At 29.5% G+C, this 13,063-nt stretch overlaps 1 protein-coding gene across 1 annotated transcript; it reads right to left on the bottom strand.

Moving 5' to 3' along the window:
- Positions 1 to 1,204: 1,204 nt before the first annotated feature.
- LOC107446904 (uncharacterized) lies at positions 1,205 to 6,046 on the bottom strand. The gene is made up of 3 exons (XM_043048422.2): positions 5,653 to 6,046; positions 2,814 to 2,918; positions 1,205 to 1,423 (listed from the first exon to the last, which is right to left on the bottom strand). Exons 1-3 carry the CDS (start codon positions 5,887 to 5,889, stop codon positions 1,334 to 1,336), a joined length of 432 nt encoding a protein of 143 aa, XP_042904356.1. The 5' UTR covers positions 5,890 to 6,046; the 3' UTR covers positions 1,205 to 1,333.
- Between the last annotated feature and the right edge of the window lie 7,017 nt (positions 6,047 to 13,063).

The raw sequence follows: 13,063 nt of genomic DNA, 5'->3' as shown, positions 1-13,063 counted from the left end.
TTATTTGTATTGTTTATGCAGTTGTTAGTTTACCCAATGAGCTGAAAAATTGTTTTAAAAAAAATTACTCTTAATCTAAAGCTTAATTGAATAATAATGATTTCTCACAAGGTACATAAAATTAAAATAAATATGTAATATGCATTATTTTGTTCTTGAATTATTAGAAAGAATTTTAAAAAATTAACATAAAAAATATGAGTAAAATTTTTTGACGGTACACCTGAGACAGATATTAATCTAGACTTGTGGGGGGAAGGAAATCCTGAAATGGGGGAAGCACTAACCTAGCTTTGTAAAACCTCCATCTCTATCTATCCAATAAAAATCCCGGACTAAGCTGCTGCCCCCGAAACTTTATATTGTCGTTAATTATAGCTAAGCACAGGAGCTGTCAACATTACAGGTTCGCTAATAACGACCAATAAAAAATGTATTTGAAAATAGTAGTAGCAATACTTTATTGCTGTAACTGCACTTCAAGGGGAAGAAAATCTCGGATACCCACGCATGTGATCTATGACGTTAGCGATAGCTGATAGTTAAAGCAAAATGGAATGTTAATGTTGAGTTAAGTTTCTCCACATAAGTTAGAATTCTAATTAACGTGAAATTAATTAAACTCAGTGACGCATCGCACCTCGAATTTGTTGAAATATAATTCTTTCGTGTCCACATCTTTTACTTAACTTGGATACATTATTTCTTTAGATATTTTATTGTAACCGTGATATATTTTTATTTTGTGTACATGGCAACTTCGAGGCATAGTAAGTTTGTTTGTGTTCTACATGGCTTTATGTATGCCTGTCTTTGTGTTAAATGAGAAATATATGGTGAAAGAATTGAAATCCTTAGGAAAAGTTTTTGTAAAAGAATATAGTTTATGTCCCTTAAGAGAATTGATACTTGACGAGCTAGGCTTACTCGAAATAAAATGGAAAGAACAGTTGCTAAAGAAAACAAATGCCATGTTTCAGCGACCAATAAGGATCGAGATACTCATTTACAAGTATCCCACAAGAGACGGTGTGAGAAATATTCCTGAGAATGATCCGAAGATATGCCATCACAAAATTGATCCTCTTTAGTGGGGATGACTCCTCCGCTTTGATACACAGACGATCTGCGCGCACGTATTAGAAAAAGGATTTAATTTAAATCTATTTAATAATTTCAAAATCAGAAATAATCCCTACATCAGTTCGACTTCATTATTGTATTTATTGAAACTCACATGCATTTTTCGGTTATCGCATAACAATATAAACTATTTAAGAATATAATTGCCTCATTATCAGTTGAAGTCTAGTCTTAATTTCGGAAAATTCTTCTATGAACTTTTTTTTGAGCAACTTGATCTCTGCAAAACATATTTTCCATTCTTGTTTCTTTTCTCAATAAGGGTGCAATAATGGATTTCCTAAAAAAGCAATCAAATGTTTTACAAATTACATTATTAAATATATTATATTTGAAACATAATTATATTTGAATTCTAGAATATAATTATATTTGAAAAAAGATAATACTAAAATCTTTGTACCGTATTGTGCAGTGGGCAAAAATATGTACCCTGTATAACTTTTGATATTATTATATTTTAGTGTAATAAATAAAATTTTCATAACTCAGGGCTCATAGTTCACTTCGGATATGCTAAATCATTTGAGATAATTAGAATTTAAATCTATAAGAAATAGACACAAAATGTACGTTCTCTGAACAAAAAGAATTTTTTCAAGATTGATTCAAGTTATTTATTTTAAAGTAAAACTTGTTAATGATTTAACTTGTTAATGATTTACTTTGAAGTTTAAAATATTAAAAAAATTAGCTCTAGTGTTATGATGGATTAATTTTTTTTTTCACACAAAAACAAAATATGTCCACAGTTTTTTAAATATTCTATAATTTTTAAGAATTCTGACGATTTAAAATAATCGGACAAAATAAATGTGACTATAAAATAATCATGTAAAAAAAAAACTTGTCGAAAAGTTGGGAAATTAAATTTTGTGAGAAAGTTTCATCTTCTGGCTCCTAAAAAATGGCAGAAAAAATGAAGAAGCTATAGCTTCTTCAACCTTTATTCGAAACATTTTTTAGAAGTTGCGATGTTAGCGTGATTCATGTTTAAAACTTTGATCTCTTTCCGCAAAATTCATTAATTTCTTTTTCGTTCCTAAAATATTTTTAATGAATATTGGCCTCTGTTCTTTTTATGTGAAACTGGTTTAAAATTATCTCAAAATTAAAACTATTTTAAGAAAGTCTTGAGAATATCAAGCCAAACTATCGATTGCTATACTGACTTAAATATGAGGAACATGTTTTTCGAATTTTTTTCATACGTATAAATTCACAATTTCAAATGCGCCAAAAAAAATAATGACCTGATCTTCCTGTTTTAGGACTCATTCTTAATGATTTGAGGGATTGACTTCAAACATGCAAATTAATTGGTGTAGACGAAATTGAGAAGCGAAATCGGTTGAACAGTTCCTGAGAAATCTAATTTTAAATGCTTGACATTTTAGAAATTTGATTTCTCAGAGCTATGCGACCAATTTTGCTCAAATTTTGTATTTTGCCATGTAAAATTACACACTTTAAAATGTGCAATATTTTTTCAATTCGCTTGAAAAGTTCTTGAGATATGGAGGAATTCGCAAACATTAACATTAACTCTTGATTCTTAAATGTAATTCTTTCTTTTTTTTCTTTTCAAAAAAAAATTCTATAAATTAATTATTTACAAAAGCTGCGTCTGAATTTTATTTCCAAGAAAGAAAGTTGTTGCAGATACTTACGGCTCCTTCCAACGCGTCACAGTCTTGAGCGTCCTCATAACTGAAATCTTTTTTCGCACAGGTGGTAGGAACAGTAGATATCTTTATACGATAGGCTGCTGCTTTCTATTTAAAAAAGGAAAAAAATAACAATTAGATTAAATTTTGTGAAACTACTTCACATGAAATGTACAAAATCATATTATACTATATAAAGGTATATATTTAATTTTAAAATGAAGCATTCTCTCTACAGCCTAATAACGATTCCTCGTTACAGCCTAATAATTACTTTAGATCAGTAGCATTAATATCATTAAATAATTTTAATTACTTATTTATTTAATGCTGCATTTGGCAAGGCATGCTAAGCGATCAAATTATTTTGAGAATATAGGTGAACCTCGATAAAGCTATTTTTAAATTACTGTTTACTGATAAAAAAATATAGTGTATTCAAAAATTCCTCAAAATCAAATACATATACAATAGGAAACCATTATTTAAATGTTCAAAAGAGAAGTGTATGTGTTTTTTTTTAGAAAAGTGGGTGTATATATTTCATGGCATTATTTCTGTAGATACAAACTCATAAGTTAAAAAACAGTAATAGAACTTTATAGAAAAAAATGGCACACAAAAAATTTTTTAAATTGTAAGGATATCTGCATAAAAAATAAAAAAGTGCATTCCCTGAATAACCCTTAACTGAATCGATTTTTCAGATTTAATGGTTCAAAGACCTAAATATTAAATATGGTAATTAATTAGTTCACTTTATCTAAGTTACGTCTAAAAGTCAAATCACAAACTCAAGTTTTATGTATATGTCACGGCAAAAGACCGAAATCGGTGATTGTTGACTTTCACCGATGAATGTCGACAAACACCAAATACGTCGGTGAAGGATCGAATATTTCATTACATTCTTGTACATTCGGACCCTCACCAGTGCATGTGGACAATCACAGATATGCTTTGGTGAATATCCGAAATATTTATTACATTCGATTTGATATGAATTTATTCGTGGATATAATTACATTTATTCGATATTTTTGTTTTTTTAAGGTTAAGTGCCACTGCCCGGTATACCCTACACTGATGTTTTTTTAAGGTCAAGTGCCACTGCCCGGTATACCCTACACTGATGTTTTTTAAGGTTAAGTGCCACTGCCCGGCATACATTTGCCCTGTATACCCTACACTGATGTTTTTTTAAGGTCAAGTGCCACTGCCCGGTATACCCTACACTGATGTTTTTTTAAGGTCAAGTGCCATTGCCCGGTATATATTTGCCCGATACTCCAAACACTGATGTTTCTTCTAATCTATCGTCAGTAAGTATTAAAATATAGAATAAATATATCAAATAAATATAATAATATTAACGAATAAATTAATATAAAATTGGATATAACAAACATTTCGGACATTCACCTATAAATACTATACTATACTATAGTATACTATATACTATGCTATAGTATACCATATACTATACTATAGTATACTATATACTATACTATACTATACTAAATACTATAGTATTTAGTACTATACTATGTGATTGCTGACATTCACCGGTGAGAGTCAGAAATAAGAGTATTTAGCAAATATTTCGGACATACACTAAGCGACTACGTGATTGTTGACATTCACCGGTGAGAGTCGACATTCTCCAGATTTCGGTCATTCACCGTAACATATACAAATTTTTAAAACTTGATTTCTAGAGAACTATTAGACCTCTATTTCGTTCAAATTTTGCATTTTATCAATTAAAATTTCAAACTTTAAAACGATATAAAAAAATGTATAGCTCACGATTTCTAAATTTTTATACTACTATTAAATAAAATAATAAAAAAAACATATAACTACCAAAAATTGTTTCTTAGGAGAAATTAATTTTAGATAAATGTGTAAAGTTTGGGGTAAAATTTTTTAAATTCGCTTAAGAAGTTCTCCAGACCCAGCAAAATACGCAAAACTGAAATTTGGGCACCTTATTTTTCAAGATTTGCGGCTTCTTTTCATATTTCGGGTCAGGAATCAAAATACGATGAAGAAAAGAGTGCGCTTTTTGGTCTGATTACGTAACTCGTCGTCTTTAATAATTATATAATATATTTCGTTTAGGAACTCAGACCATTAAGATTGAATATTAGTAATCCGAAATCAAATCAAATCAAAAGTAATTCAGGTGGGTATTTTCTTTTTAATTATTATTTTTTATTTTATTTTGCGCACTTTATACTTAACCCTTTATACTTCACTTTAACTTTGCACTTAACCCTTCGATTCATATGAGACGTCGATGTTCCTTTTACATATTTTTTTTTCTGACGCTCTCATTAAAAGTCTAATATATTCAATAAATATATTTTGGTATTTTTTAATTATAAAAAACAGTCTATGAATTGCTAAATATTTTAAATTCTCGAAATTATATTTGTACTAAAAAACGAAAAAAACGTAGTTGAAAAAATTTATTTTTTTTATTCATATTAAAAAATCTATCAATAATTATTTTTGAAAATTAAATAAATTTCAATGATGAATAACTGTTTTTTTTTAGATCGAAATAACTTCAAATTTGAGAATTATTGTAATCGCAGAAAAATACATCTATACATGCAATATTTCATAACCGTAAATTATAAAATGTTAAATACAATATTTATTCACTTATTTTGTTAATGTTGTTAACTGTTAAATGCAATATTTTTTTATATTTACTTATCAAATTAACACGAAATAATGCAAAAAAATATGAAAAACATATTGAATAAAATCTCTACATCAGATTGTTAATCTGATGTTAAATAAAACAATACAAAGTGCATTTAATTCTTACTCCACACTCCTCTTCGTCCAAGCACTTTGCTTCTTCAGCACTAAAAACATCAACAAGTTTCCAATGAGTATGACCAAATTGAAACTTAGAAAACAATACAAATATATCATGGATTATCTTTTCAACATTTTCGTCTCCTTCGTCCATTTCTTTGTAATCTCCGCAACCCTCGCAAGGGGCAGAGCTAACAATAAAGGGACACAACACAACGCATGCCAGTATAATAGATTTCCACATGATACTCAGCTAGAATATGCACAAAACTGGAAGCCACTATCTCTGATTCCGAATTCATTTTGAAGTGGAATTAATTTATAGGGAAATCTAAGCACATTCATCTGTTTGTTTCCCAACCTTATCAACATAATAAAATTGGATAATTTTTTAATAATGACGTTACTCCAGAAAATGACATTCTGTTCATAATGTTATCTTTCTTCGGTAAACTTTTTGACGCAGAATTTTCATACTTTTCACATTATTTTGTTTTCATTTAGATCAAAATAAGTGAAAAATTTTATATTTAGCATTTTAATAATTTATGGTTATGAAATATAACATCTGAGTCTTTTTCTGCTTTGAAGGTGAAATCTTCCAAACACTGATCACTTCGAAATCACTTATTTGTAGTTATTTAAATATATGAGAAACAGTTATTAATCATTGAAATTTCTTTAATTTACAAAATCAATATTTGATAATTTTTTTAATCTGAGTGAAAAGAAAAATTCAAACTACTACTTTTTTGGATTTTATATTTTAGTACGAATATAATTCGAATTATCTAACAAATTTCTTTGATAGCTATTAGACTGCTTTTAATGAGTAAAATTTCATAAAATATATTTAAGGGGCACCGGCGTCCCATCTGCGTCAAAACAAAATGAAAAATATTTTCTCTTACTTAGTCGAGTTAGACATTAGGCTAGTTATAAAATTTAGTCATATAGGTTGTATATTCTTGTTAAATTTAGATTTTAGCTATTGTTTAATTTAAATTCATTGTTCAAGGATTTCAAACTGGTTAGATTTACTCTCTAATGATATTTTTTTGGTTATAGCTTAATCTTTCTTTGGCACTTTTATATGAAAATATCTAATTAGATAACTCAATCTTGATTAGTGGTTACCAAAGCTTTAAAATTAATAAAATTTTGTTATTTTTTAAAAATTATTGTTTACGTCATGATAATTTCAACTAACAAATAAAAGTAATTTAAATATTAATCTAGTTACCATGCGCTTATACTAGTTCTACAACTTACTCAGGTGCCTCAAGGTCTTCTGGCTCGGTCATTCTTCAATTTCGATATGAAAAGAGAATTGATATCATTCTTAAATCTTGCAGCATTATGGAAAGATGTACAAGAATACTACACAAATGAATGATTTCAAATTAATCCGCTTGTGCGAAATTTCTAAAAAACTTATTCTTTTTAACCATTTGTTTTGCTTCTAAGTTCCTTCTTATATACATCCTCGTATATCCAATATATCTCTTATATTATCCTATCTTCTTATATACATAAGAACTCGGTTGGCAATAATCAGCTGTTGGAATGGGGCAAAGGAGCAGGATCTTCACTTTCTAAGTTTTCTGGACAATTCCCAAGAGTGATTAATTTTAAAATGTACAGCGGATATTGTAGGTTAACAAGAGCTTGTTGAGCAAAGAACAAATTTCATACTATCAAAGATTACTTTCAAGCTGCGAATTGCTTAAAAATCATCCATGGAAATTTCTGTGCAGTATATCCACCTCCAAAGTGAGGATGATATTACATCACTATTGATTTCTGGCACAATCCTGTCACTATCGAAATGTAAAAAGGTGTGTTAAGCTTGATGCAGAGGCTAGAATAAAATATATGAGCATGAAGCTAACCGTGAATATATCCGAGCAACATTAAAATCTAATTACCACTCCAAAAATTGGATGGTTCTTTGGGTAGCGTGCGGGTGGAACTCGTCGTGCAACCATCTTTGTGGTGAGTTTCAGGATATATANGCTTCCACCTAATATATATGCGTTGTTGAACAGCCGACACAATTTTAATTTTTATGGGTTTACGACTACCAATGTTCAACTCCATAGCCTTGTAATTTTGAACCAATCCAGAAGACAAGAGATCTCCCGGATCGAGTATTTGCCTTCGTGGAGGACTTTTTTATGGAGCTAACCCGCATTTGCGTTACATAGAGAGGAAGACCACGTAGAGGAACCTCCCACAGTTAGCATGACGTCAAGGGGACTCTAACCCATGATCCGTCTACCACTGAGGATATTTTACGTCAGCACTGTGGTCGGTGCAAGCCGGATGCGGGAATTCGTGTAGACTGGGATTCGAACTCGATTCACCGCATTGGAAAGCGAAAGCTCTATCCCCTGAGCCATTGCGGCTCGAGTTTCAGAATTGTACCGATATAATATTAGGAGCAAAGAGATATACTTATAAAAATTATGAAGAAATTGATAAACTTATGCTTTTTCTAAAACGCCTCGCGAATGTAAAAAATCAAATCATTGATCAAAATTTAATTCATTTAAGATATTTTCAATGGTTTGAGAGTCTAACTCATAATATATTGATTTACTTGCACATGCGATATTTTAAGCTACGAAATCACATTAAAAAATAGATTTCCTTTAAATAAACATATAATTCTTACAATGGAATTGAATTCTTGACTTTTAATTTATGGGAATATATCTAGAAAATATGGCACAAATACTTTAAATCGCTTATTATCATGGCGTAAAAATTAATATTCAAAAGTTAAGCAAAACAAAATTTGGTTAACCACTAAATACGATTAAGTAGCCGAATTAGATATGTTCAGATCAAATTGTCAAAGAAAGATCAAACTATATTCAATAGAAAAATCATCAGAGAGCAAATCTAAGTGGTTTTAAATCCCTGAAAGATTAGTTTAAATTTAACACTAGTTAAAATCTAAATTTAACAAGAATATACAATCTATATCACTAAATTTTATAACTAGCTTAATTCCTGACTAAAGTAAAAGTTACTTAACTTTGACGCTGATGAGACGCCGGTGTTTATATTTTTTCCTGACTCAATTACTTAATTAATATATTTAATTAATTCTTAATGATAAAAATCAGTCTAATAGTTATTAAAACAAATCTCTTAGAAAATTGCAATTACATTTGTGCTAAAATATGAAATCCAAAAAAGTAGTAGTTTTTTTTCCATTCATATTAAAAAAAAGTATCGATTGATTTTGTAAATTAAAGAAATTTCAATGATATAATTCTTACAATGGAACTGTTTCTCTTAGATCTAAATAACTACAAATAAATGATTCGGAACAGAGACGTGTTTGGAAGATTTTACCTTCATAGAAGAAAAAATTTCTGATGTTATATTTCGTAACCATAAATTATTAAAATGCTAAATATAATATTTTTCACTTATTTTGACCTAAATGAAAACAAAATAATGAAAAAAGTATTCAAATTCTGCGTCAAAGGGTTTACCGAAGAAAGACAACATCATGAATAGAATTTAATTTTCTAGAACATATAAGAGTTTCGACATTATTAAAAAATTATCTAATTTTATTATGTTGATAAGCTTGGGAAATAAACAGATGAATGTGTTTAGATTATCCTATGAATTAATTCAACTTCAAAATAAATTCGGAATCAGAGATAGTAGCTTCCAGTTTTGTGCATATTCTAGCTGGGTATCATGTGGAAATCTACTATACTGGCATGCGTTCTGTGTTCTTTTATTGTTAGCTCTGCCAACACCTACTACCCTTGCGAGGGTTGCGGAGGTTTCCAAGATATTGACGAAGGAGACGGAAAATGTAGAAAAGATAGTTCATGAGATGTTTAGAGAGTATTCTATCTTTGAATTTACTCGTACGCATTGGAAAGTAATTAGCATTCTTAGAGCTGAAGAAGCAAAGTGCTTAATCGAAGGGGAGCGTGGAGTAAGAATTAAATGCATTTTGTATTGTTTAATTTAACACGAGATTAGCACTTTGATGTGGAATCTGTGGAGAATAGCACTTTGATGTGGAATTTTTATTAAATATGTTTTTCATACTTTTTTGTTATTTATTAGTTCGTGTTATTTTACGTCAAAATAAGTGAAAAAATATTGTATTTAACATTTCATAATTTACGGTTATGAAATATTACATGTATAGATGCATTTTTTTGCGTTAAAGGTAAAATATTGCAAACACGACTCACTTCTGAAAGATAATTTCTTAAAATTTAAAGTTATTTATATCTAAAGGAAACAGTTATTCATCATTGAAATTTATTTAATTTACAAAATTAATTATTGATAAATTTTTTAATTTGTATGAAAAAAAATACATTTTTAAACTACGTTTTTTTTTTTTTTAGTACAAATATAATTTCGATAATCTAAAATATTTAGTAACTCGTAGACTGTTTTTCATAATTAAAAAATACCGAAATATACTTAATGAATATATTAGACTTTTAATGACAGCGTCAGAAAAAAAAAATATGTAAAAAGAACACCGATGTTTCATCTGAATCAAAGGGTTAAGTTCAAAGCTTAGTATAAAGTGCGCAAAATGAATTAAAAAATAATAATTAAAAATAAAATACCCTCTTAAATTACTTTTGATCTGATAATTAGATTTTGGTGTACTAATATTCAATCTTAACAGCTCGCCTGATTATCCCGAGTTATCTCGGGTACGTATATATTGCAAATATTTATCATCCCGAGAAAACTCGGAAGTAGTAGAATTTGTCATTACATTTTGTTTTATCCCGTTTTTACACGACCGGAAGCAAAAAACATAACTTGCTGGGATTGGAATATTGCCAAGTTTTATTTGGGAGTTTCGCTGTTGGATTGTGGGACGGCACACGTATTTTATGTCACTGCATATGGATGGTGTTTTCAGTAGATATGTAAACAATAACAGTCTCGAGCTGTATGCCTGCTCTAAATCCGGTTAGAAAGCTTGCAGCTGCTTACTACATGTTATTCTGCGAGGCGATATTTTCAAACGGATAATTTTGTTTTCAATAAAAGAAATAAATTAGATAATTTCTGAGCTCAAATCTGTCGTATTTCATAAGGTATTAATGTTATTATGTAATTCTGGTGAGCTTGAAGCGAAAATTTGTTTTAGTTATTTAGAGATATATTGTTAAAAATGGTGATGTGGTTGCTAGATTTTGAATAACTCGCTTTTTTGGCAGTCTTGATATGGCCTCTTTCCATAAGTTTATTACTGTTTGTTCTTGTTGTAAGCTGTGCACCATCTTACGTTAGTGTAACACTTTAAGCATTGTAAACGCAAGTATTGTTAGCATTTTAAACACAAGTAATAAGTAATCAAATACAATGTTTGCAAGAATCTCAAAACACGATGATGCCAAATAGCTTTAAAATACAACGGAAACAGTAATCCGGAAATTTAGGCGGTACCGAGCTTGCAGCGTTCCCTAGTGTAGAAAACACCATCCATACGATGGTTGCTGAATTTACACAGCAATAAGAGTAAAAAAAAAAAAGGCGTATTCCTTCACTGACGTTTGAGAGTTATCACTTTGTGTTGTCTGTTGTTTTAGGAACTATCCTACAAAGACTAATATTTAACTTTTTATCATTTTCACCAGATAATTCAGGATAGTAAACTGATGGTAAATTAAATGTTTTTAACACATAAAAAAATTTAAATTTTAATTTAAAACTTGCGCATTATGTTTTGTTTTAGTTCCTTGTACTTATTAATTCAATAAAAAAATTTGATTTTTTGCATTTTTTTCCCCTTTAAATAATTGGTAACGGAAGCCGTTAATGCAGTGATTCTCAACCACTGTGCAGCGGCACTTTTATGTGCCGCCAAATTCATAAAATGTGCCACCAAATATTAGAAATGATACAATAAAAATTATAATGCTTTTTTTTTTATTATGAGTAAAGTTTAAATTAAAGAAAAGTGTATATATCAAGATATAGGGAGAGTGTAACTAGTAGTAGGAATTGAAAAAAAAAAATTTCGACCACTACTCATTTTAATATTGAACTAAGTTCACTAGTTAAAAAATAAAAATTGAATTACCTGAAAGTTCCTGTTCATATAAAACATTCCTATACTATTTTAAAACTAGTACTAAATTTAAGTAATTTAAAACTAGCTTATTTCAATTGCCAAACAGAGAGTGCCACAAATTAGACAAGATAGAGAAACTATATATTCATTAGACTTATACATTCATTAGACAAATTTCACCAACAACCGCATGTGAGCTATGAAATGTTTTTTTTAATATTATTGTGTTTTTTAGGTATCACTTTGTTCAGGAATCCACTGTCTTGGGATTTCTTGGGGAAACATCTTATATACTTAGCACTTCAAGGAATTATTTATTTTTCCATCACCCTGCTCATTGAATACAAATTTTTCATTAGAAAGCGGTTAGTATTGTCTTATAAACATTTGTTTAAGTATTAAATTCTATTTCCTAATTTATAAGTTCCCTCGTTGATGCCCCGGATGTGATACGATCACGCCTACTCCGATGGTTTGGTCCACAGTTACTATTTGTGACTGCATCATCGTGTCCTCCTCACACTGTTGCTTTTCAGTTTCATTTACAAACAACAGGTGTGACCACACGCACAACCGTGAACTTAATACAGCTTTCACGACAAATGCTCAGAAACTCGGATTTAATACAGCTCTCCCGTTCTTTTGCAAATTTGGCAACTAGTGGTGTCTGTTCATCGAATTGTATCCCTGTTGAAATTCTGGAAGGAGAGTATTGTAGCGTAATTGTTATAACAAGTTTGGCGAGCTCACAACTGTCATTTAATATTATTGCTTACCAAACGGACGGATGTATTTTAAATTCAATTTTTGCATTCATCACTTTGTGCATGAAGCTGAAAGTTAGGTTCTAAATCATAATAGTATATTAATTTAATTTGCACCAAAAAATGATAATTGTAAAACGTTTAATAAGATCAGGCAACGATTTAAATAACTTCACCTTAAAATGTAATATAGAATTACATTATTCTAATAATAATAATAATAAAAACCCAAAAAACTGTTAATTTAGAACAAAATCAAAAATGTAATAATAACAGTCTAATTAATTTTAACCTTTAAATTAGGGAAACAATAACTTTATGACTTATATCAATTTTATGCTGATGACAACCAAACTAATATGAAAATTAATGTGGGAAAACTGGATCCTTCCATTTGATTTTCCAGCCTATAAAAATGTACCGACAACAATAGAAAACTGCGACACCATCAAATGGATTTTTATATATACAGTAGGGAACCGATTATCCGTAACGATCGGGACCAACGCTATTCCGGATAACTGATTTTTCCGGTTTTCTGAATCACTACGAAAAGCCGTTTTTTT

Source organism: Parasteatoda tepidariorum, chromosome 3, assembly GCF_043381705.1.
Source record: "Parasteatoda tepidariorum isolate YZ-2023 chromosome 3, CAS_Ptep_4.0, whole genome shotgun sequence".
In the NCBI taxonomy this organism is placed as follows: domain Eukaryota; kingdom Metazoa; phylum Arthropoda; class Arachnida; order Araneae; family Theridiidae; genus Parasteatoda; species Parasteatoda tepidariorum.
The sequence above is the reverse complement of the archived record's forward strand: the minus strand, read 5'-3'. Positions and strand labels throughout refer to the sequence as shown.